The 27,154-nt window shown below is 38.8% G+C and overlaps 1 protein-coding gene across 5 annotated transcripts in view; it reads right to left on the reverse strand.

The window, feature by feature from the left end:
* Nucleotides 1-27,154, reverse strand: part of PAM (peptidylglycine alpha-amidating monooxygenase) — a 155,101-nt gene that overhangs the window by 56,600 nt on the left and 71,347 nt on the right. For all 5 annotated transcript variants that reach the window (XM_040579397.1, XM_040579393.1, XM_040579395.1 and 2 more), the window contains exons 2-6: nucleotides 26,147-26,668; nucleotides 24,948-25,068; nucleotides 14,403-14,460; nucleotides 7,724-7,811; nucleotides 313-398 (exon numbers count right to left, since the gene is read on the reverse strand). In XM_040579397.1, the coding sequence (XP_040435331.1) occupies nucleotides 313-398; nucleotides 7,724-7,811; nucleotides 14,403-14,460; nucleotides 24,948-25,068; nucleotides 26,147-26,238 (445 nt within the window). In that variant the 5' untranslated portion in view covers nucleotides 26,239-26,668. The remainder of the gene's footprint in view (nucleotides 1-312; nucleotides 399-7,723; nucleotides 7,812-14,402; nucleotides 14,461-24,947; nucleotides 25,069-26,146; nucleotides 26,669-27,154) is intronic.

Raw genomic sequence — 27,154 nt, forward strand, 5'->3', positions numbered from 1 at the left:
TACAGTAGCAAAGGTAAGATTAATGCTATATAAGAATGAAGCATTATATTTTGACTGTAATGTCTCAAGTCTTTTTTCCCCCATTACTGAAACCCATAATGTTAGAGCAAACAGGATAACACCACCACCACCCCAGTATATAGCTAGCATAATATATTCACAGTTTTTGAGGTTGATGTTTATAAAGTTCCCATCTACTAGACACACAAAAAAATACCATAGGAGGTTCCTAGATCGGTCAGGTTCTTACTTCCACATCTTCTTCTCTCCCTTGCCCCTGTACACAAGAACTTCATGTTAAAGGCACAATACCTTTGGGTAGCCTAGTGGGTGGAGCATTTCTTGCCCAAGCATACAGAATGTTAGATTTGTCTTTGCATGTTCCTTCATCGCAGTCCCTAAAAATATGAGGAAAAAACCAAAAGGGAATACAATTTCTTAATTTTGAAATCAGAGAAGGGCAGGTGAATTATATTTTAAACCACTAATTTTAAGATCTATTAAGTTGGTTTTGGAGGTATGTTACTTAAAGACAGTTCTTCTAATGTAGACTACTTTCCCAGATATCATTAGATCCTCCATGTTCTTTTTTTCCTCCCTCTGCCTTAAGATAGGGTTAGACAAACACAATGAAAACCATAGACACTTCTGGGAGTCCCTGCCAGCCTAGAAGCCGGTGATGAAAATAATAAAGGAACCTTCTGTGAGCATGAACTATATGAAAACTTCTAGCGTTATTTGCTGAAGTGCCACAAGATGACAATGGCTGCCAAATTTACACAGAGGGCCAAGGGCTCTTGCACACAGCAGACACACCCCACCCCCCCCGACAACAGAGCTTTAACTCAAAATTGATATATCAAATTCATTTCAAAATCATTGACAAAGAAAAGGTGACAGGAAGCTGTATGTGAACCAACAGGTAAGAGGCCCTCATGCTCCTCCCTGTACTTAAAGCAAGCTCACTGCTTTAATTTTTATTTCACTGCACAATTTGTTATTTTTCATAGACAGAAAAATCACACACCAGAAAAAAAAAGAAAGAAAGAAAGAAAGAAAAAAGAAGTGTTTGCCAAGTTACGGATCACAAACAGTTCACAAATACAGTAGTAGAGCTCTCCAGTTGCCCCTAGGCTCTGCAGCTAACACGCTGGCAATGCTAAGGGTGGAGTGTAAAAGAATCCCAAAGACTAATAAGCTGTAGATACCCTGGATCTGCAAGAACTGACAAACTCAAGGCACAGACACTACCAAATCTGCCAAAGGCCAGCCAGACACAGTTGTATAGACTGCACAATGTGCCTGGACCGTGCCAGTGAGGGTGATCACTGCTATATATGGGTGATATACATGCATAAACAAACAAGGGACGCTGAGAGGCTTTACAAACACCTACCTTGAAGCCACTTTCCCTTCTTGATCCTCTATTAGGGAAAAGGATTATTCACACAACGTATTTGTACATTCTTGTACTGGGTTTGTGTGGCACAGTTTTGGTAGTGTGGGAGTGGCTTCTATGAGAAGCTGTAGAAGCTTCCCCCATGTCCGATGGAGCCAGTGCCAGCCACCTCCAAGACGAACCTGCTGCTGGCCAAGGCCAAGCCCATCAGCGATGGCGGTGGTGCCTCTGGGCTAACGCATTTAAGAAGGGGAAAAAAAACCCTGTGCAACAAATTGTAGTGGGATAAGGGAGCGAGAATATTTGAGAGAAATAACCCTGCAGACACCCTGGAGCACAGGAGAGGCAGGAGGTGCTCCAGGCGCTGGAGCAGATTCCCTGGCATCCCATGGTGAAGACCACAGCGAGGCAGGCTGTCCCTCTGCAGCCCATGGAGGTTAATGGTGGAGCAGATATCCACCTGCAGCCCATGGAGGACTCCACATTGGAGCAGGCAGATGTCCAAACGAGGCTGTGACCCCGTGGGCAGCCCATGCTGGAGCAGGCTCCTAGCAGGGCCTGTGGCCCCGTGGAGAGAGAAGTTCGTTTGCTGGCAGGGCTTGTGGCCCCGCAGGGGACCCATGCTAGAGCAGCCTGTGCCTGAAGGGCTGCACCCTGTGGAAGGGACCCACGTTGGAGCAGTTTGTGAAGTACTGTGGCCGGTGAGAAGGACCCACATTGGAGAAGTTCATGGAGGACTGTCTCCTGTGGGAGGGACCCTGCATAGGAGCAGGGGAGGAATGTGAGGACCCTCCCCCTGAAGAGGAAGGAGCAGCAGAGACAGCATGTGGTGAACTGACCATAACTCCCATTCTCCGGGCCGCTGGGGGCAGGGGGAAGGGGTAGAGAATTTGAGAGTAAAGTTAATCCTAGAAAGCAGGGAGGGGTGAAGGGAAGGTGTTTTTAAGTTTTGCTTTTATTTCTCATTATTCTACTTTGATTTGAATGTTAATAAATTAAATTAATTTCCCCAAGTCAAGTCTGTTTTGCCCATGATGCTAACGTCTGAGCGATCTCCCTGTCCTTATCTTGACACACGAATTTTTCATTATATTTTCCTCTACCCTGTCCAGCTGAGGAGGGGAGTGATGGAGCAGCTCTGTTGGGCACCTGGTGTCCAGCCAAAGTCAGCCCCCAACACTTTTTCAGTGGCAAAGCATCACAGCACTGAGCACAGAGTGTAGAACTCATTCCACCAGTGCAGCATACGTGGGTACGACTTTTAGAAACCCTCAACCTGAAACTATTCAGACTACAGCAACTGATCCAAGCCAGATGACATGAAGGTTGATACCCATTGCCAAAGTTTCAATCCACAAAAAAATGGTATAGCCCCTTTTTTGTTTATTACTGCTGGTAAAATGAGACCTAGGAAAATGTTCGTACACATAAAGCATGATTTCAGCCACCTTAAATAGCAGGGGAAATAGTCTCACACAATGTGAGGAAGAGTATAAAAGCATAAAAGACCAGGACTTTTAGCTCTGTAATGTTTCTGTTCAGGATGCCTGAGCAACTTATGCCACCTTTCAGAACAAATGACAATTACGCTTTCCAGCCTGCTTTCCCAGGGATAACCAGTTCTTCTGGTACCTAGGGAAAACCACCTCAGCAGGACATTACAGGTTTCTGTGATCCCAGAGAGCCATACTGCAACACAGTTGTGTTTTCTTCTGACAGAAAGCATTGCTGTGATCACCAGACTACCAAGAGAAAAGGGAACATACCACTTCCTCCTGTTCATCAATTTTGCTCTTAACACATATTTCTAGACCTTCACACCTACTAGTCTGGTCATGTCCCACTTCCAGCATGTCCTAATGGAAAAGCAAAAGTTATCTGGGGATAAGTGTAATGTTCCACAACTAACAATTCATACAGCTGCAGGTAAACCTGCAGAGCTTGCCTTCACTACAATCTAAAAAAACCCACAAGATTTCAGGGATCTGACCAGGTATTGAGTTGCATCATCTGGAAATGCGTTGCAGAGACTGGTCAGGAGGAATAGCAGCAGAAACCACAAGCACAGTTGCAGCTTCACCACCACACTCTGGGCCAGCTAGCCTCTCTTTAAACCACAATACTTTTTAGGACCACATTAGCTCGGTAAAAATGACTACATAGGCTGTTCCAAACTTTTCGCCTGAGACACTGGCCAATTGCCCTGGTTTCAGCTGAGACAGGGTTAACTTCCTTCTCCGCAGCGGGTGCAGCTGTGCTGTGGCTGTGCTGTGCGAGCAATGCTGACAGCACACGGGTGGGTTTGGCTGTGCCCGGGTGGTGTCTATACTCAGTCAGGGACTTCTCAGGGCCTCAGGCCCAGCCAGCCAGAGGGCTGGGGGGGCACGGGGAGCTGGGAGGGGACACAGCCGGGACAGCTGGCCCGAACTACCCAAAGGGATATTCCACACCATGGGATGTCATATGTGGTATATAAACTCAGGGGAATTGGCCAGGGCCTGCTGATCGCTGCTTGGAGACTGGCTGGGCACCAGTCAGCAAGTGGTGAGCAACTGTATTGTGCATCACTTGTTCCCTTTTTTCCCTTCCTTTTGGATTTCATTCCTCACCCCTTCTCCCTCCTTTTCATTATAACCGTTATTATTACTTTTTTGTTTTATTTTATTTTACTTCAATTATAAAAAGAGGGAGTCAGCGGGTGGCTGTGTGGTACTTAGCTACTGGCTGGGTTTAAACCACAGCACCAATGGAAGGGGAAGACTGTAGGGGAGAATGATGAAATACACACACTGCTCTTTCATTACGTGTAAAAAATGGCCAACCCTCTCATTTAGCTGTCAATGCTGATTTTGAAACATCAAGTTTTCAGAAAAAAACTTCAGATTTCAAAGAAGAGTTAAGATAATTGGTAAACAGATTTTAAAGCAAGAAGCTAATAAAAATTGTAAATTTACAAAGAAGTAAAAAAAAGTTAACCCACCACTGAAATTCATAGCTACTTCACATGCAAAAAAATCATGAGATTCTGAACAGAACCAATGTCACAGAACACCTTAAAAATGGACTGTAACTGCACACTATACAGGATTGTAACAACAACTAATTTTGACTGTGGTCAAAAGTTGGGGCTGAGGAGGGTAGGGGAAGGCATGGAAATAGAGCTTACTGACTGCTTCTCAGATCTTTGCTTTTTGCTAACTCTCCTGGACATTCCAAAAGCATTCTCCTCAGTCTTGGGTAAGCTCAGGAGATGGGTTTTGACTGATTATGTAGACTGAAAGCAAAATATTTCACTATGTCAGCAAGACCAGTATTTGGCTATCCTTTTAGGATATTTGCAATGTTTACACAAAACCAATAACTCTTTTTATTTCCTTTTCTGTTATACTCTATTCTTTGATTCTAACAAAGATTTCTAAAAAAAAATAATTGACATGACTGACTAAGAAAAATGATCATTTTTAGTTCTTGAGCTGAATGGTGCAGAACATTCTGGGGCAGTGACAATGGCAAGAAACTAGACTCAGAAATAGAAGTCTTTGTATTGTTCCCACTCCACCCTAAGCAGTGAAATACAAATATTTCACTGAATTAGAATGATCTTTTGCAACCTGTACTGAACTACTTATGTCAAAAACCTCCAAAACCATGTTCTCCTGCCAATAGAAACAGCCATTCTGACGGAGGAATTACTGGGTGGTGGATTGATGACCTGTACTTATACATCTGTTCAGATTAGATAACTATGTAAAGTAGCCCCAGTGACCTCAAAATAAAGGCTATCTCTATGAATCATCTTATTCATGGGAGTTCATTTAAGTGTTAGGTTTGATGCAGCATGAGACCTGTCTTGCCAGGACAGACTCAGAAGTTCTGAATAATTCCACGTTCTTTTAAATCACGCAACTGTATTCTTGGTTATCTCTGGAGAAACTTAACTTTTGAGGAATCAATGGAGGGATGCTACTTTGATTCCAGCACAGTTTATCAGGCTAGGCAGAACTTCTTGTTATCACAGCTGAAGTGTTTTCAGGGCCAATTGTGATCAAGAAACAGGAGCAGCTACACCTGTTTTTTTGGTGCACTGAGCAAAACCTGAGTGAATGAGCCCTGGGAGCCTACTTTATTTCTGTGGAAAGGCCTTGGTATTTCAAGAAGGGAGAAAAACCTGTGCACCCCTTTAGTGTTTGTTCAGATAAAGATTCTACCATGTTGCAGCGAACATGTCACTCTGCAGAATGAGCAGAGGTCCCACACCATAGACAGACTTTCAGAAGCAGAGGCATTTGCATGAATAGCATCAAATCACCAGAAAAGACAGCAGGCCAGAGTGGCTCACAGATTTTGGCCCAGCACTGCTATGGCCACAGGGCAGCTAATCCCAACAGTTATATGAATGTTGTATCTTCCCCTCTCCCAAGCCTCCATACACAAAACTGGCCCGAATAGAACTTCATGCCCCAGGGAAATGGATTTTGTCCTTGCATACGGAAGCTCCTAAAAGACTTAACTTTCCATAATACCCCTAGTCCACATCATGATGGTATGAAAAATAGCTCTTGACTCACTATGTTTTAATGTTCTTACAACTGATTACAAATGATCTATCTAATGTTGGCCCAGAAATTTGATGAAGAAATAAAGCAAAAGATCAATGTGGTATATCTTAATTGAATAAAACCTGGCTATATAAAAACATTGACCATGTAAACAGTAAGGGAAGGATCCTTGCTAAACAAGTCTTACAGTGGTGTCCTCAAATGTCAGTTCTTAAACAACTGTTCTTTACCCTAATAGATGGAAAAGCAGCAAAATCATCACTTACTAGTCTGCAAGTAATAAAAAGAATAACAAATAACAAACCAAACCAAAAATAACAATGACATCTCATCATTAATACACAGTCATCACAATTACTTTAACAAAATTAGTTCCAGTGGTTGGGAAGCCTCTAGCAAATTTAAACTAGTAAAGTAGAAAACACTTGCTTTTAAATTATACTTACTTTCTGCAATGACTTACAAAAATGTGCAACAGTTTTTACATATTTGGACATTTAAGTTAACATAACTTACAACAGACATTTATAGATATACACATACATATGTATACACACGTGTGTGTCTGTTCATACACTATTACATTAATTATATGCACACACGGATATATACAGCCATTTATACAAGCTTATCTAAGTGTCAAACAGGCACAAAATACAGATGTCTAAAGCTTGTTTTGTATAGAATAGATGTGATTGTCTTTCTAGCCTCGGAGATAGCCATGGCTAGACATCACCTGCTACACGGGGAAGTAATAAATCTTTTGTTTTCCTTTGTTTCTGTGCATGGCCTTTGTCTTTGCTTTATTAAACTGTCTCTGTCTTGACCCATGAGGTTTTTTTCCATCCTATTTTCTCCGCCTACGTCCTGCTGAGGGGAGGAGTGATAGAGCAGCTTGGCGGGCACCTGGCCTCCAGCCAGTATCAACCCACCACAATGGAAGTTTGTTGTACATTCAAAATACTAATCAAATCATCTCCGCAAAATATGCAGAGATTGTTCAAAATGCTAGATCAATATTTTTAGTGAAAAATATATTATACTATATTATACTATACTATTAGCTCCAAATTCCATCTCTAGTTAGCTTTTTGGTAAACGCTTAAAACATAAATTGTGATTACACAACTCTATCAGAAAATCTATACTAAAATTGTTCCACAGATCAGAGTAATTATATATGCTTTGCAGCATCAGCAAATCTACCTCATCTGCTCTCTCTTGAATACCTGGAGAAAACTTGCAAAATTATTGGACAGACCATTAAATTCCACCCACCTTCATTCTCTTCCCTTTGGCTCACTGCACCTGTTTTAGTGGCATTGAAAGCCTTCCTCTGCCATCACTGCTTAGTCATTTTGAAGGGCAAGTTAACTACCAAACCACTTGACAGAGACAATCTTCTTCAGCTCACCCTTCATTCCGTTTCCTTCTGGACATCTGATACATTTATCCATACACAGAGAACTACAGAGGAAGCCTAGATTTCTTGGAATCCAATGGCACCCTGCCCACTATAGCTCCTATCATCTCCTTGGAGACAGTCAGTCACGAAGAATCAGAAAACAGATCTTTCTTCTCCACCTTATAGAGTAATTAGTTAAAAAACCCGAACACTTCAAGTGTGGAAAGACTGTAATGTTACACATTTCTTCTTCCTTCCAAATTTTTCTACTCTTCCAAGGAATTGCAACACAGTAAAAGGTTTACGTGGAAGCAATTAACAGAACAAAAGTTATGTACAAAAGGAAGTTGCAACTCTTACCAGTAATTTTCAGTAGATGAGGGTTCATTACACCCAAAGAGTAACATGTGATGGACAGTGTCCATGCTGGCATGAGGCTTAAAGTCAACTGAAAAACAAAATGATAAAACAAATAAGCTATCCTTAGTCTCACCATGAGTTACATAAGCAAGAACATTTTGTGCTACGTTTTTTCTCCGTAATACTATAAACAAGGTGCGCATGTTCCCATTCATTTATTTACTTTCTGCATTCCACTTACAAGCTTTACTTACATCCCCATTCAACAGCCTGTCTCCCAAGCTAAACCACTGTACTTCACTTAGTCATTAACAAAAAGAAATTCCTAGTTCCCACTTAAAACTACTGTTTTTCTCCAAAAGTTAGATATGACACTTAGTAAACATACCAAGATATCCCAAACCACAAAATTTTACTTTAACCAGTCTAATTTCAACCTAGCTTCAAAATTCACACTTGTTACTTAATAATACTTTTCTACTTCTTTTGTACTTTTTAATCAAAAATACAAACAGTAAGTTACTGTTAAGAACAACTAACATCTTATATATTAGTGATACTTTTGTCCAGTGTTTCACCTGGTTTACATTTTTGCTGCACCTTTCTTGGTACAACAGTTCCAAGAAAAAATTGTGGTTTATTCTCACTAATATCAAACCTTTGGAATGGAAAATAAGATTGTTTAAGTCAACACAATCTCATTGCCCAAACATTTGTCATCATTAGAAACTTAGACAAAGGTGAATGTTCAGCACTCAAATGTCTGTTCTGTATCCCATGCCACAAATAATACACTGTATTAATATTGACCATGAATGTACAATGATGGCATTTCTAGAAATAAAGCAAGCTATGTTATTTAACTTCATTACTACTGAAATGATCTGTCAGATGCAATGGAATTTTTCTTCATGTAGGACACAGTAGGAGCTTGGAGGGTTTTTAATGTTATCCTACAGCAGAAATGCCAAAACCGAGTCACTCCTGCCTATACGTCACTGTGGAGCCTTCAAGTGTCTTTCAGCTCTTCAAAGAGTCTTACATGGACAGATGGTGAAGCTGCCCTATGAACTGAAACACTATTCTGTTCCCAAAGTTTGTGGACTTATCTGCCCTCTGAACTCAGTACGTTAACATGCAGCTGAGGCAGGGTTTCTGAAGTGAATGATGATGTGGATTATTGTCCCAGTTTCATGAGGGGAAAAAAATAATAATCAAGTAGCTTCAAGCCCTGCTCTTGGGAGCTGAGGTCTGCTGTGAAAAGTGAGGAAAAAGAGCCAAAAGTTAAGGCATGCAAGTCAAATTCCAGTTTGAAGACATAAGACATGCAGTCAGATTGTAAGAAAATGAGCACTCCAGAGCTGACAGCTTGATTTGGGAAGAGATGTACTCACATGCCCTGGGAAGGTACTTCAAGTACCAGATACTGATTCAGAAGTGCTAAACTTGCCAGCACGATGAAAGTCTAAAGACATCTTCCTTTTCCTACAAGCAAACAGTACTCATTTCATATCGAAAAACCTAATCTGCATTACAGAAACACCTTTTGTTTTGATTTTTTATCAGTAATAATTCATAGTGAAATTATGGTTAACTCTCACATGGGACAGACAATGTGTCATTTTATGGGGACTTCCTACCTTAGTTTTCAGGTGTTTCAGGTGTTTTAAGATGCTGTTACTAATATAAATGAGAGACTAGATTTCTGGAGGAGTTTATAAGCAGTTCACAAATGTGAAATTTAATGAGCTTTATTGCTGAACCTGACACTTGTACAAAATGCACTATAACACCTAGAAGGATAGCCTTCAATAAAGGTAAAATTAAAGGTTAGGCCTTTTGTCTGCTAAAGCCACCACCTGTCCTACTGGTTAATACTGTCTCACTGTTTCTTTCTACTGTCCTCTACTGCTCTCACATCTTGTGTATTCACTCTAATGTGTGTGTCAGGATAGTCTTGTATTCCCTCTATGTAGTGCCAATTGTAATGGTGTTATAGTGCACAGACAGGAGTTTTTAAGCACTATGATTAAGCTTGTTACAAATAACTTAATAAATACCACTTTTCGTAATAGAAAATAATGCAATACAGATAACAAAGCAAAATCAGATTTCTGCATGAGCCACTTGCATATGCTATTTTAGCTGGCATATCTCATTGATTTGTTTCTGAATGAAGAACTGAAAAACTCTCAGTCTGCTTGTGAGCTTAAGAGAGCTTTGTACAGTTGGTTACTCTGTTCCTCTGTAGTTACGTTCTTAGCAGCACACACAGGCTTACACCCTTCCAAACAGAGGGGTAAAAAACCCATAACTTAAAAATTCCTATGTTGTAGAAGCCATACAAATTAGCATGAGATTCAAGCCAAAGGCAGTACCTAAGTAAAGTACCACCAAAATCTTAAGAAATATCAGACAAAAGTCTTATATTGCTAGTTGACAGCCCCCATATTTTACAATAATGAAAAGATTACTCAATAGTTAAATATTTTTTATATGTGGAGAAGTGCTACAAAATGATTACTAAAATAACCGTTAACAGTTTTGGTACATATACTAAATCTGAATAAAGTCTGACTTACTTTCTTGACCAAGTACTACTTTAAGTTATGAACTCCAGGAGAAACAGGAATGAAGAGAACACGACATCAGTTTAATCTTAACAGTGTCTAGCTAAGGTATGTATTAAAAAAAATATTTTCTAAGTTCACCTTATAAATAACAATTCAGTGATATGAAGTTGATCTCCTTTTTTAAAAAAATAATTGCTGTCTCCTCTATAATGGAACTACCCTTAAAGAAATGTATCAATCTAACTGTGTTCACAATTTGGCAGATCAGTGAGACATTAGGGGCCTCCAGTAAGTAAAGTCATCATTACTTGGTAATAGGGAAGTTTATATGTGCCATATTAGAATAACAAACCCACAGAGTCTCAGAGTCATGTATGGATGAAAAGTAATAAATTACCTAATTATTTCAATTTGTGTTGCTGAACTTAATAGGCTCCGTCTCATTTCTACAGCACAAACTGACAGAGAGACTTAACATGAGTCAGTAAGAAAAAGACACATTTATTTATTGGTCACCCATGTGAATGAATGTAAGGAGGAGAAGATGACAGTCAAATTTCTCAGCTGAGTGGCTTGCTGGCAGACTCAATTCTTAGGAGTATCTGCAGAGCACCCTTCAGCTATCGCTACAGCTCAGCAGTCAAAAATGATTTTTATCAATGCCTGCATCATTAAAGACTCAATCTAGTTTCTGGTTTGGCTACTTATTCAAAACATTAATCAAACGTGAGGCAGAAGAAGAAAACTGCAATATGTTTTTAAAATTTATTTCTTGAAAAATTATATATTAATCTCCCTCATTAATACCTTTTACATATAAACCTTACAGACATTTCATTTTACAGGAGCAAAAGGTATGTTCCTAACACTAACCTAAATGTAAACCAACGCACCTCACAAACACTCCCCACACTGCAATTTATCATCATTTGCAGCCCTTTGGGACAGAGAAACAACTGGTTTAAACACCTATCTCGGCCTTGACAATCTGACCCTCCACTAAAGAATATCATACAGAAAACTAATAGCACCTGCAAAAATACATGGATGTGAAAAAGACCTCTAGGGCAAAACTTGGGCTCTCCTCCTCCTTCTAGTTGGCAACATTTCATAAGTAAGTTTGATCAGTTCCTCCTTTTGATAACATCTGAGAACAGACTCTGAACAAGTTGATAATTCTGGTACAGTATTCTCCCAGCTTTGCAGTACAGAGTTTTACACACTGTCCTTGTGCAAGCATGACTGTCCACTGGTTTTAAATCTTCAGGGGAATAGCAAAGCTGAAGTCTGAGTTCAAGGTCTTAAAATACAAATTAAAAAAAAAATACTGAAAAAAGTTACAGAATAATATCTTGTACGTACCAACAAGTGTACCGTCTGCATACAACACTAAAAACGTTCTCTCTTCTGAGGCCCTTATATTTCACCAACATGCAACAAAACTATCTTGCTGCAGGTTCTGCAACAGAACCTCCTCTCCCCCATGCTGTCTTGGAGGAGGGAAGAAAAGGGGGTATAGGAAAACAAGGTAAAAAAGGAATAAAAAGTGATTCTTGGTGTAAGCATAAGGACACTTGGCCGTAACTGTGTCCTTTAAGTGTTAAAAAAAAAAAAAATCCCACACAAAAGAGAAGGAATTAATTTGGCAGTATTATGTGCAAATAAATTGAACTGGGGGCAGAACATGTAGGTTCTGGCTTCAGTTTTACCACCACGTACCATCTCAGAAACCCAGGTTATTGTTTTAATTCTGTGTATTCACACCTCTTTATGTTGAAGCTCTTCAGAACACACACTGCCTTCTCACTTCACACTGAAGAGCAATCCTGAGTGACAGTTTCTATGTCAGTTTTTAGATTCTTCTATCACAAAGTAAAAGTAATTAATGAAAGTTAATTACACCACTTATTGTCAATGCAACGAAGGCAGATTCTGCTTAAACCACAAAAATGTAAACACTATCCTTTAAAGATGTATTTCATTCTCTATGTGTCAATCCTCCATGCTTATTTAAGCAACACAAAACAGATGCATCCAAGTAAGTCAATATATTGCTTCACAACACTTAACGGTATTAAGAAGTATTTAAGGAAAATTTCACCAAGCATCTTGTTTCTTAGATGGTGATAACCATTGTAAAAATCTCTTTCCTGAGAAGATTTAATTTGCTATCCAGGTATATTATAAGATAAGTCAGTTGGAATTCTTTCTATCCTCTGCAATTGGTTATGTTTTGAGTCTACTCTTTCTAATGATTAGGTAACTTCTGTTGATTGTGAAGACTCCAATCAGACAAATCTTTTCCACTGAAACACTTTCCAGTGACTTTACTGTCACTGGATGAACCGAGATGAACTGATGGAACTGATCACATGCTTAAGAGACCACATGCAAGCAATTTTGTTTCATTTTCAAGGCATTCAAATATAAGAGGATGTAAGGAATGCTATCATGGGAAAACTATGTCGACAGAACAAGTTGGGGTTTGTTGGGGTTTTTTTGGGTTTTTTGGTTTTTTGTTTTTTACATTTGATCAAGTTCCTCTTGCTTTTCAAAGCTCCAACTGACAACTCCAATGGTTTCTTTGTCCAGACCTTATTCTGCTTTGTAATGACATATACTCAAGCACTGTGATGACTAGAAAGGTGACCAAATCCCATAAAAATCTGGCAAAGAACATGTAAACACCTAAAACCTAGAAGTTTCTCAGTCTTCAGAGAAAGAAATGGGTTGCCTTGCATGACTCACATTAAGACTTTGCATAAATGCCACTTTCAAGCAAATTCTTTTAGCTATGTCCTTTTAAACTATACACCACTGAAAGAAGTGTATGTGGCTTTAATACCTGTAAACACCAAATGACAAAACTACATGTGCAGCAATTTAAGAATTGAACTAAGCAATTTTACAACTCGGTGTAGCACTAAATAAAAGTTGCTTAAGCAGAAGGTTAGTAGTATGCCTTTCTATGAATCACTTGAAAGTGGAAGACTCTATTGCATGCACTGCACAGCAAGTATAGTTTATCACAGAATGAACACTCACTCCCTTTTACACTCATTTTTCTTTCTGGGGTCAAACCTGCAGTCAAAACGTGAGGTCACACACTGACTTCTTTACAAAGCACATATGCAGAGAAATCAGTGAAGCAAATTTACTCAGTTTTTTTAGTTACTTGCTATAATACAACATGAAAATCTAAACACAATATCCTATTGCTGAAGAATTTCCACAAGAAAATCCACATGGAACAAACAGTCTCATAATATACTACAACAACACCTACATATGATTCCCACTGTATTTACTGTAAGTGCAGATATCCTAAAATGCAACAAAAGGATACAGAAAGAAAAATACAGACATTTTAACTTCCTATTGTTTTCTTTTATATCTGTTTATAGCACGTTCTGATATTGAAACTATCTGCAGACAAACCAGCAAACTTTCTCTCTACCCGAACAACTGTATGTTCATGAGCAAGGCAAAATGAAAGTACCTTAAAGATTTTCCGAACAGATGGTGGTGTTTTGCTGATTGATATGATCACAGAATTTGTACACTATTATAGTACTTCCTTTTATTTGTCTGCCATCTTACTCATGCATGATATTTAAAAAAATTCAAACAAACAAACAAACAAACAACCCCAAAACAAACAAAAAATATGGGAAGAGTGGTTGGTTGGTTTTGTTTTTTTCCGCAGGAAAAGTAAAATCTTACTGCAGCCAACACTGACTGTAAGTGCAAAGAATTTACAGCCTGTACCAGCAGGTAAATAAACAGTCTGCTCAGTGGAGCAGAGTTAAGTATCCAGCCAGAGACAGAAAGCCAATACTTTACAAATGGGACTCTTTGGTACTGATTGCCAGAGGCATCTGCATGCAGCTCCTTAACTACTATTACTCACGAATCTCTCCAAATACAGTTTGTTATCTTGACTTTAAGTAGCTCTCTCTAGTTTGTTTCTGCATTAGAAATGATGAATGCATTTTGGAAACTCTCACAGCCAAAGATTAAGTCAATAAGAGTCAAAGAAGAAAACAGAAAATGCTGAGGTTCTTCAAAATGGCTTGCTTAGTTTCTTCCAGTCCAACAGTACTCACCTACATAGGCTTCATCATCCACTGGCAGGGGTACTGACATGCAGAGGTAGGTATCAGACTATTAAAAGACAAAAGAACAGAAATTTCCTTTAAATTGGGAATATTTAGAATGAAATATTGATTGGAATATTTATTTATGATAAATATTTATTATTAATATTTAGAACAAGAACCAGAATGATTATCTAGAATTAAAAGAATAGAAACAAAGCACCAAAATCTGCACTTTCTGAAGATGAATGTGAGAATACTGAACAAAGTAATATATAAAAAATACATACTTATAAGCTTTAGTACTGAATTTACTTGCAGTGGTTAACAAACACCGTCCCCTCCCTGGCCACTTAAAATTTGAAAGGGTATCAGTACCCTTCTGATGTCCACATAAACAGCATGAAGCAGTAAGTGTGCTACATAAAGTGAAGCATTATTGAGCTTCTGATTCACTGTGTTCTTGGTATGCAGTACTTTCTCAGTAATTATAAAGTTAGTAGGAGGGGGAGGTGCTGATCTCCCCTCTCTGGTGCCCAGTGATAGGACATGAGGAAACGGTATGAAGCTGTGTCAGAGGAAGTTCAAGTTGGATGTTAGGGAAAGGTTCTTCACTAAGAGGGTGTAGGTCATTGGCACAGGCTCCCCAGGGAAGTGGTCATGGTACCAAACCTGTCAAGAGTTTAAAGAGCATACGGATGAGGCTCTTTGTCATATGGTTTAGTTTTAGGTAGTCCTGCATGGAGCAGGGAGTTGCACTCAACGATCCTTATGGCTCCCTTCCAACCTGAGATATTCTATGATTCTAAGAATTCATAACTAAATAGATTTCTACCTATAGCAGTAATTCACCCTATTACAAGATTTATATAACTGGACCACAAGGTGTAAAAATGCAGTGCCACTGGAGAAGCAAGCACAGAAATACATTTACGGTTTATTCATGCAGCTAATTCTATTGTGATCAATGAGAATACTCTTCCCTGAGCATTCTGACAAATAACACATGTCCTTTAAAACAAAGAAAAAGAAGGGAATCAATTTAAAAAGAAACAATCTGATACATGATTTTCTTGCTAAAGCACTGTAAAGACGAACATGTTCCTGGAGCAACTGGATGAACAATCTGCACAAGACACAGTGTAACGGGCACTCCAGGCAGAAAATTTATCAAAAATGCCCTCTTCATGGTGCTACAGTTGCCACTGTTGCCTGAAAGACTTTTCATTTGAGTTTAAAATGCTCAGTATGTAAGTCTTGGAAGTATTCCTGGATCAAAATATGAACCATTTAAATTGCAAACACAGTAAATTCAGAGCCATGGTCACAAACAAATGCCAGGTTTTCCATTGACAAGCACCTTGGATAACTATGAAAGAACTTGAATATAAAATGAAGTCCTTGAGAACAGGAAAACCTAAATATGGCAATCCTATTGAAAGGAAGGCTATTACTTGTACTTCGAAAGACCAGTCAGTAAATTATTTGAACAGAAAAAATTACTTTTTTTTAAGGCATGTGACCTACACAAAAAATGAAGTCAGTCTCATCTTTGTCAGCTAGAGGAAAGGCAGATCCTACAAAAACAGCATCTAAAAACCCCACCATCTGCTTTACTGATATATTTGGCCAACAATGACATAGGACATTTAGATTACTATTGTAAGAAAAAAAATTATTGCCATGGTTTATTTACACGTAACAGAGAGGCTATAAGGTCAGAAATGTGGCTGTTAGGTTGATTAACTATTTTAAACCTTTTATATTTTTTCAGTTTTTAAGGCTGTTTAAGAAAGGAAAGATGTCAGCTACTGGACTTTCACTGCACCTATGAACTCAAAATCTGACAGGACTTTCATAAGGACTATACTAAACAGAGAAAGATAAAATTCCTGCTATGAAAAGCTTCAAACCTAATTTAAAAGAAGACACTGCAAATAGTTGTAAACAATTAAATGTAACTGAGAAGTAAGGACAGGTACAGTGGTGATAACAGTATGTGGTTACACAAAGCAGTGATATGCACAGATAAGAAATCATTTGTGGTGGTTTTGCTACAAGTTGGGAAGGATTAACAGCGGTCACCTGATACAACTGATATTAATGTCTTTGTGTACTTCAGTTACATGCATTTACAGAGTGAACATACTAAAGCCTTCTAGAAATAGAAAAGGAAATATTCTACCTTTTCAATTTAACCTGGGTTCAGAAGTAGATTTTAAAAAAAGAAACCACCCTTCATCTAGAACCTTATACCCAAACTTTGAAATCCGATGGCAGCAATGCTTCACACTGTAGTAAACAGTAGATATTTCATCTTTAAATACAAATTGAATTTAGAAACAGCATGGACTAAAATTAAGTATGACATGTTTTCTTTGATTTTTTTAATAATTTATAATTACTTTATTAAAAAAGTATCATTTACCCAATGAAGCATTAAATTAGTTAAGAAAAGAATATTAGGACCTATCATGGATGCAATGGCTAAGATTTTGTAACTTTATAACATCTACAAAAATTATTAGAAGTCTACATGTACTAATAATTTTGGCTTTATTTTTAAATTAAGAGTGTTAACTGGAAATTACAGATGTATTAAAATCGTATTATGCTACTCATATAACTGAGCTGTTGCAGAACTCAGTCATGTCTCTCTGAGTCAATGTTATAACACATCTACGAGTAGCAACTGTCCTAGTTAAACATCCCTCTTCCATGTTCTTTGTCATCTCTCTTCAATTCCAATCTACTCTACACTGGACAGTTTAGAGACAGGTTCTTTGGTAATCTGATGTGCCTTTTGGACTTTAATCCTAAGAAAGAGCAAAGTTTTCTTTAAGAGCAAAACAAAAATTAAAAAAAGTAACTAATGAGACCCACTGCTTTGGAGAAGAAACAGGGTAGTGGAGAGCAGGGAGAAGAAAGGGAATATTCAAAGTTTTTTACTTTACATCTGTTTATTAATTGTTTGTATTGCCTTACATTAATCATCTTCAGGTTGTCCTCCAAAGTAATCTGAAGTGACTCCCTTTTATAAATGAAAGATCCTGGCCAGCAGTTACTTTAACATGACATGCTTATAGGTATCAGTACAGGCAAAGCACTGGATTGTAAACACTCCTTATTACTCATGGTGTAGTCTCATACCCCTTAACATTTCCTACTATTCCATCCTATTACACACATTGTCTTAAAAAAGTTTATCTCCCCTTCTTCCTTATCAAAATGTATTTTTCAAAAGCAGAGAAACAAGGGAACAAACCCACAAAATTACCCAAAATACAACCCTTTTCAAAATGCTTCTAATAACTTCTTAAAAGGAACAAAACGTATCTGGAAAAAAAATACATATCCAAGATCATCTATGAGTTAAAAATCTATTCCACCAATTAATGAAATACAGAACTATCACTATCTGTTTAATATGATAGTCTGGACTAAAACTCCAAGCCAGCAACTTCTCATTCTTACTGTAAACAGGGAGTGTATGTTCTAGTTTCTGCATTACTACTCCGCTATCCTACCTCTTATGGTCTTTCCATAAATAAGTGCTATCAGGTGTAGTCAGAGAAGAGATTGCTTGGCCAAATGGATAATGTAGTCAATCAATCTGGTCATTCTGAAGTCTTTTCCATTACTGGCATGAAAACTCATCCTGGCATAGCCCCAAGGATGGGACTTTTCAACTTTGTTTCTGACTTACTAGCCAGGTTGTATTTAGCTAATTAGATAAAATGAACAAATGAAAAACAATTATTGGATTCAACAAAACAGATTTTGGTTGCTTATCTGCCATTGGCAACGTTCCAGAGTTCAAACACATGAAGAACAGGAATTCATGACACTAAAAGCATTACAAAAGGCACATTGCAGAATCCACAATAATTCTGTCCTGTTTTCTCTACTTCATCATAAGAAGGTCTGCGAGCATGAAGGTGAACATTTGATCTTACTCAGAAGAAAATTATTATGTAGACTTCAACTTGAATAAGAAACAAGCAGGGGGGGAAATGTGAGATTGCTCCACTATGCACAAGCCCAACAATTCAGATGTTTCTAAAAAAAGTGAAAAGATGAGATGAATAGAATTCCAAAGTGCAACAGGCTGCCTTTCCAAAGCATACTGGGGATGAGGGAAGAGAAAGCCCCCACACTTTCCCCTCTCATCTCCTGCCCCCTCTTCCTTTTCTTTAAAGGAAGAATCTTTGTTATTAATAAGGGCCATTACTAATAATTGCATCGCTTCTCACAAATCTCTGTCATTAATTTTCACTGATCCAGGGTCCAGATTCATATAAGTAACTAAATTCTACTTTTTACAGAATTTCACACCAAGTAATAAGTCATTCACACAACTTTATCCGGAGTCACACCAAGTCTTGGGGGATCTTAGGTCAAGATCTCAACTTGGTTGTTGTAGCAGTAGTACAGGAAGAGGTGCCAGTAATTCATGGGTACCGAAAAATCAAATCTGCTTCTCATTTTATGTATTTTTATCTTTATTTTTAACCCAAACCCCACAAAAATCTTCCAACATCCACTAGACTAGAACTCCTCCACACTAACAATTCCCCGGCAAATAACATCTTTTGCCACTTTTTTGTGTCTCTGTCAATATTTATGAAGTTTCAAGTGTACATTTTAAGAACTCAGCCAATGCTGTACCAAAATTAATGTACCAATGAAAGGTTTATTCAGCCTCAAACATAGTAGTAATTAATTAAAAAATCCAAATAAACTATGAAAAAACTTACCCGAGATACAGTTTTAATTGTACTATAATTTTTTATCAATGTTTCTTATTTGATTTGTAGCAACAACAGATATTCACAGCAGGAAAACTGTGTTAAAGGCAGAGTAAACATATTTACCCTATGTTTATAATGCTGTTTTCACAAAATAACCTTCAATTTGCTTAGTAATACTGTGTTTTATCTGAAATTTAGTTTTCAAAATGAGCTGATCCCATCCCTTCTTGGAAGGTAAAACATACAGCAGTCCTAACATAGTATTAATTTACTGTGCAGAGGGATAGTTTTCTTATAATTATCGTAAGTATAAAGAATGATTATAGAATATTTCCCTCAAAACTGAAGAAGCCCTTCAGTCTTGTCTCCACAGCTCTTAGTGTCCTCCACCCTTCAGCAGCACACCAAAATTATTCTTCACATGATATCTTACTTGCATTTTTCCCTACTGTGTATCTGGAATAACTATTAAGAAAAAAAAAAGGAAGTACTGATATTTTTCCCCCCACTTACAAGAGATAGTATTGTTCAAAAGCGTCAACAAATATAAACCACATTTATTAACTGGGCTGGAGAACTATCCTACCACGCCGATTTCCACATTTGTACGCTTGAATATACACTTCAGTGGCCCTGTTCATAAGGAGTGCTTGGAACAGTTTCACATGAATGTTCATGTTCAGTACTTGTGTTGAAAGAATGCACAACCCAGGGGCAGATCTGCACAGTTAGTGCACTCCTAAGCTGTGTAACGGGTTGGTTCTCATGTTCACCCACGGGGCAGCTGCAGCTACAGAATGTAAGGCAACCTGACCCTCTCCCCACCCTGCCAAACCCCCAAAGTCACTATGAGTCTAGTAACTAATTGGAAAAAAAGATGCAAGGTTTTTTGGCAACCACAGTGTTCCCACAGTCTTGACAACACCAGATAGAAAGACTGAATTTTTATGCCACTAAGCTACTAATACAAGGCCAGACATTAGACTTGGCTCCAGCCATTTGCAAATCCTTCCACCAAGAATTATACAGCCTCCACAATTCTAAGGCATTACTCATGCAAATGATACAAAATCGTTTGGGGTTTCTTCTCCCTCCTTATCCTATTTGGAAATGTGTATGTGTTTCCTCCATGAACCAGGCACTTATTTTACAGAGCTTAACCTGTGTGTTAGCTGAATGCCCCTACATTAAGAAAATGCAACAACTCCTACAGTAATTATTCCAAAACAACAATGTGAATGCTCATAATCGAGGTACAACCTTACTGGTAGTACCAAAAATTCATTGCAGTTTCAGGGAATACATGCTGATGGTTAGACTTCTTAGAATCCAAAGACATTAACTCTCAGTATCTGTTTTCAGTAAGAATTATCTGGGAAGCTGGAGTATCAAGAACCTTGGAAAATAAAATTAAATAAAACTGTCTACAGTGATGCTATGGAAAAACTCATCAGCAGTACTATTTCAGAAGTTCCCCTTCTTTTTCCAGCTTGGAGATATTTTTGACTAAATAACCAACGACTCCAGCCCTTCCAAACAATTCTTATGTTACATGAACCTTCTGATTGTACCTTTACTGCAGGTCATGCTGGTCATAAACTGTAAACAAAGAACTGGTTAGTTCCATTAGACACCTTTCTGTTAGTTAGCTGAGACTCCAGATAAAGCTGTCATGTGCATACCACAAAGCAAGAAAGAGGCCAGAAGAATTCAGTTTGCGAAGTCTCCCGAAAGCACTAAGCTGTGGCCAAACAGCGAATTCAGAATTCGTAACAATCCAGCTGAAACAAGATTTTCTCTTCAAAAAAATGCATGACAAAGAAGAGAGAGCACAGAACATACCAGTGTTGCTCTAAAGGTACTCTTCCATTCTCTAGTAATTTCTGCTCCTCCTTGGGTTTTTTTTCCTGCCTTTCCCATATAAATTGTTATGCTTGACAACTCAGGAACTGCAATTGGTCATAGGCACAATAGTGATATACCTCCAGAAAGCCCTTAAAGCATTTTAGCAATTGCACTTGTCCTCTCCAGAGAAACTGTCTGAGCAGCCCAGGATCAGTTAGGAAAGCTAAAGCCCTGGTAAAATTAAATCTGGCCAGGGACATCAAGGGCAACAAGAAAAGCTTCTATAGGTAAGACAGTGATAAAAGAAAGACTAGGGAAAACATGGGCCCTCTCTGCAAGGGAACAGGACACCTGGTTAACCAGGACATAGAGAAGGCTGAGGTACTCAATAACTTTTTTGCCTTGGTCTTCACTGACAAGTGCTCCAGGCACACCGCCCAAGCTGCAGAACAAAAAGACAGGGACTGGGCAAATGACGAACTGCCTGCTACAGGCGGCAACTGGGTTCAAGGCCATCGAAGGAACGTGAAGGTGCATAAGTCCATGGGACCTGATGAGATGCATAAGCAAGGCCTGCAGGAACTGGCAAATGAAGTGGCTAAGCCACTATTCATCATATTTCAGCAGTCATGGCAGTCTGGTGAAGTTCTCATGGGCTGGAAAAGGGGAAACATAACCTTCATTTTTAAAAAGGGAAATATGGAAGACCCAGGAAACTACAGGCCCGTTATTCTTGCCTTGGTGCCTGACCAGATCATGGAGTAGATCCTTCTGGAACCTATGTTAAGGGACATGGAAAATAAGGAGGTGATTGCTGAAAATGAACATGGCTTCACTAAGGGCAAATCATGCCTGACAAATTTGCTGGCTTTCTATGATGGTGTTACAGTGTTGATGGATGAGGTAAGAGTGACTGATGCTATCTACCTGGACTTGTGCAAACCTTTTGACATGGTCCCACATGACTTTGTCTTTAACTGGAAAGACATGGATTTGCCAGGTGGACCACTTGCAACGGTTACACTCAGAAAGTTGTGGTCAACACCTCGACGTTCAAGTGGAGACTGGTGATGAGTGGCATTCCTTAGGAGTCCATACTGAGATGGTGCTGTTCAACATCTTTGCCAGTGAGACAGAGAGTGAGATCGAGTGCACCCTCAGCAAGTTTGCCAATGACACCAAGCTGTATGATGCGGTTGACATGCTGGAGGGAAGGGACGCCACCAAGAGGGACCTTGACAGGCTTCAGAGGTGAGACAGAGTGAGCCTCATGCAGGTCAACAAGGCCAAGCACAAGATCCTGCACCTGGGTTGGTGCAACGCCCAGTATCAGTACAGGCTGGGCAGAGCATGGATTGACAGCAGCCCTGAGGAGAAGGACTTGGGGGTGCTGGTGGACAAAAAGCTCAACACGGCCTGACGATGTGCGCTTGCAGCCCAGAAAGCCAGCCAAATCCTGGGCTGCATCAAAAGAAGTGCGGCCAGCAGGTCAAGGGAGGTGATTCTGCCCCTCTACTCTGCTCTCGTGAGACCTCACCCAGAGTGCTGCGGTCAAGTCTGGAGCCCCCAGCATAAGAAGGACATGGACCTGTTGGAGCGAGTCCAGAGGGGGGCCACAAAGATGGTCGGAGGGCTGGAACACCTCTCCTATGAGGACAGGCTGAGAAGGTTGGTGGTGTTCAGCCTGAAGAAGAGAAGGCTTCAGGGAGACCTTATAGCAGCCTTTCAATACTTAACATTGGCTTATAAAGAAAGATGGGGACAGACTTGTTTAGCAGTGCCTGTAGCGATCGAACAGCGGGTAATGGTTTTAAACTAAAAGAGGATATATTTGGAGTACATATTAGGAAGAAATTACTTACTGTGAGGGTGGTGAGACCCTGGAACAGGTTACCCAGAGAAGTTGTGGATGTCCTGTCCCTGGGAGTGTTCAAGGCCAGGTTGGATGGGGCCTTGAGCAACCTGGTCTAGAGGCAGGTGTCCCTGCCCATGGCAGGGGTGTTGAAACTAGATGAAGTTTTAGGTCCCTTCCAACCCAAACCATTCTATGATTCTTGCTCTTTGGTTTATTTTTGCACCTTTCATGAGTAGAGATAAACTTGCAGATAGACCCTGAAAGCAGAAACCTGTATACCATACAATCATAGAAAATATCAAATTGGAAGGGACCCACAAGGATCACTGAGTTCAACTGCCAACTTATGCTCTTATATATACATCAGCATGGACAACTTCAACTCATAGCAGATCCAGGGTCACTAAAAACATCTGGCCACATTTAGGGCCAAGAGGCACATGAAGAAGATAGTGAGGTACAAGGAAGCCATTACAGAAGAATTTACTTTCTAAAGAGGATCCTTCCATTTCATGTTCTTTCTGCCACAAAAATGAACTAACAGCACTAGAACTATGAACCTGCTGGGTATCTCCTTCTGTGAACTGCAAGAAAATGAAGATTGTCTTTTCTGCCATTGCTTCTTGCTGAGTGTATCGGTGTTTAAGTTGCTTAAATGGGAACCACATTTCCTGTACAGTTAGTGTGGGACACTGTGGAAGAAGGAAGTGAAATGAGAAGGGTAGGCAAGACTGAGAAAGGAAAATAAAAGCTAGACTTAAAAATACGTAAGGCTAGTTATTGATTATTTTCACTTACCTTTTCAGGAATTAATGTGGCAAGTTGCTTTCTGTTGCTGTTTTCCCCCCATCCTTCCCCCAAATATACACTAGACTGTAGCATTTCAGTTTATTGTGTACATAAAGGCTGTTTGGTATAGGTACACACAAATATGAAAAGTATAATGTCCTCTCTATTAATTGTCATGCCTTTTGTTGTTTGTGTTGGGGTTTGGTTGGGTTTTTTTTTTTAATAGGAATCTGAAGTGACTGACCCCTTCATATGGGTTTCCTGGCTCTTCAACTAATGGCTCCTCAGGTAAAAATAAATGAAACATAATTTCAAATGTGCATCTGGATGAAATGAGACTATTTTTCACTCCTAAAAGAAAAGTTTAATATTTTGTTGCAGACAAATAAGATCCAGCAGAAACTGTATTTGTTTTGCACTCACTGGAATGAAACCACTTGCTCTAAACTACATGTTTGAAAGAGGTGCTCCTCAATAACTGAAAATGTCATTTCCCTTCAGTATTTTTAGAAAGTGCTATCTGCAACAATGAGTCATCATCTACTGCAGCACAACATCCTGCTCTTTCCAAGCATCTGCAGACCTCTAAAAGAGACGTAGGGTCTTTTAATGGCATATATAAATCATGTTGCCTCACTTCAAAAAGACCCCATTAATCATTGTTTATCCTGCTTAATGAAACTACATGTGAAGATGAATGCAGAATCTCTTCTATGTGAATCTTAAAAATGCTAATGCTAAAAATCTTTACTTTTGTTTTCGTTTTTACTTACTTGGCTCAGTAGAAGACAAACAACTTCAAACCTGAAAAAGTATATACCATTGTAACTTGTTTACAGTAGTTCTCCTGTAGTATTTTAAGGGTTTAAAATAATGACTCAAAGGGATTACCCTTATAAAATGCTTTTGGGTTGTTTCCTCTCAACAACTGCTAAACTTGCAGCAATATTCAACTTAAAGTAACTAAAGTCACTGTAGCATCATCTGAGATTTGGTGTGAACTGCAGCTCTAAATAAATGTATGTCTTACTAGCACAGCTGTAAATATTTCACTTTAATACAACTCCTATTTCTCCAACTTCAGCAATTCAGTTTATGAAACCAAGAATTTACAAACAAAATTAATCGAAAAAAGATTTTTCTCTCATTTAAGAATATTTTTCTGTTTCCTACTTTTCTTTGGACATACATGTACCTGTTACCCTTTTTTTTTGTTCACTTTATGGGAGTGATATTGTAGGCAAGGCTTTATTTTCCTAGCTTATAAGAAAAAAGAAGAGTAAGTGGCAAAAAGAAAAACTACATTTCTCTCACCTGCTTAGGTGTCACACCAGGCATGCGAATGTCCAATGCAAAATCTGACAGACCAAGTGAAATCACTGTCTGGTCACTTCCAAGGCATTCACTGGAAAGAGATCTGGTGGTATCTTTATACCTTTAAAAAGAAAGAGAAAGATTTTTAAAAAATCTCATTTTTGTTCTGTCTTTCTAAATAGAAAGGTTTTCAGAACTAGTAAAGACGTTTAACAATGCTGAATAGCTCCAGGATTGATCTGGAAATTTCAGTCCTTCATGAGCCAATGAAAACCTCTTAGTTACAAAGATACTGAAGTAGTTCCTTTGAGCAATCAGGCTGACTAGTTTGGACAAATATTGCTGAAAATGTAACCTGTCAACTCATCTAAACAATTATCTGAGGTACATGACGTGCAGATAGAAAAATAATTCACTAGAAAATGTCAAGTACTGTTAATCATTCACAATGGTAACGGGGGAACTTTTAATTCCAACATCACAACATTTACAGCAACTCCCATTATAAGTAATGAAGTAAAATGGTTTTACAACTTCATGTAAATATCAAAGTCTGTATTGAATGCAATATATAAGCAAATTGTAAAAAAAAATGTAGATTACTGTAAAGAACTAAATGATGAGACATCTGAAACATGCTACGACACTGATACAGACTTTGAGTATGTATACTCATGTATATATATAAATATAGAAGTGATGTGGTAACAACTCCAGTGCCCAACATACCGGACAAACAATAGAACACTTCTTTTGAAAATTAAGAGGCTATTTCCCTTGTCCACAATAAAGTTTACTTATGCAATTTTGCATCCAAATCCCCTCCAGATTTCCACAATTGCCCCATTTCAAGCTAATTGATACTTTCTTGTTAAAACACTATGTTATACTGCAAGCTAACTTGAGCAGCTGAAATATATTTACTCCCTGTGTAGTCTCAAACATATCTGTGGCATTACCTAAAAAAATCTATTAATTTGTTTTATCATTCTAAACTCACATTTTATAGAGCAACCTATGGATAAAACAAGAGTTTCTGTCTTCAACGTGACAAGAGCACCATTTCAAAATTGCAGTAAGATAGTTTACAGCAAGTGAGCAAAACTGAACAAATACCACACATGTTTTTATCTAGGACATGCTTTTTCATACTTTATACTGCATGCATTCAACACATAAGATCTTCCCACATAACCCACCTCTTAAAGACAGAAAGTGGGCTTCTAAAACCCAAACAGATGTTTTGAAAAAGAAGAAATAGTATTAGCAGGTTGTTAACGAGGCCAGCCATGTCCACCCTGCTGTTCCTGGCCTGATTAAGCAAGCAGAAAAAGGGCAGGGCAGTTCTATCGGCTGTGATCCTGACAATTAGGCGGCAGCAGCAGCAGCAGCAGCATCAATTCACGACTTCATTATTATGTGCTCCACAGGCATCCTCCAGCTTCTGACAGACCATCTGTCTTGGAAGGTGATGTGCTGTAAATCAAGAAGGTGGATGATGCTATGTCGTCTTTATTATTAGCTGTAAAAATCTGTTGAAGAATTTTCCCTCGCAGATAGATGACACCGTGCTTCTGTCCACTTAAGGACCCGAAAAGCAGTAGCCCTCCTTATGCTTTCTCCCCAGGTTGTGCAGTTAAATCTGCATGTTACTTATCAATCCACAGTGCTGGAGACTCCAAGAGGCATCGCTGAAACCAGCGTCAGTCATCCTTCAGAACCTGTAAAAACAGAAGCAGATAAAGGATGACTAACACATTACAGCATTAGTTCTCAGCAAATCCCTGTTGAGGCATTTTAATACATTAGTAAATTCTTTCACAAGCTCTAGCCCAGCCCAGTGAAGATTGCATGAAGTCTGTTGATTCCTCCTTTTCCTCCTCTCCCATCGATACAGGGTCAGAAATCAACACATTTCATATTGATACACAAAACGCACCCTCGAACACATTTCACATGATAGGAAGAAATAGAAAAAAACCTTCAATATGGAAAATGTAAAACATGGAGTATTTTACACACAGAAACACTACTGTAATGTGTTCTACAAGCAGCAAAAAAAGCCAAATGCTGACACGGCAAGAATCAAGGTTTGTAAATTTTAGCAACTATTGTTAAATATTTTTACACATACTGCAGGCTGGGAGAACATTTTACTTCTAATACAACCTGTAATACACCATAATGTCATTAAGGTACTTGTTTCT

This window comes from Falco naumanni, chromosome Z (genome assembly GCF_017639655.2).
Source record: "Falco naumanni isolate bFalNau1 chromosome Z, bFalNau1.pat, whole genome shotgun sequence".
NCBI lineage: Eukaryota > Metazoa > Chordata > Aves > Falconiformes > Falconidae > Falco > Falco naumanni.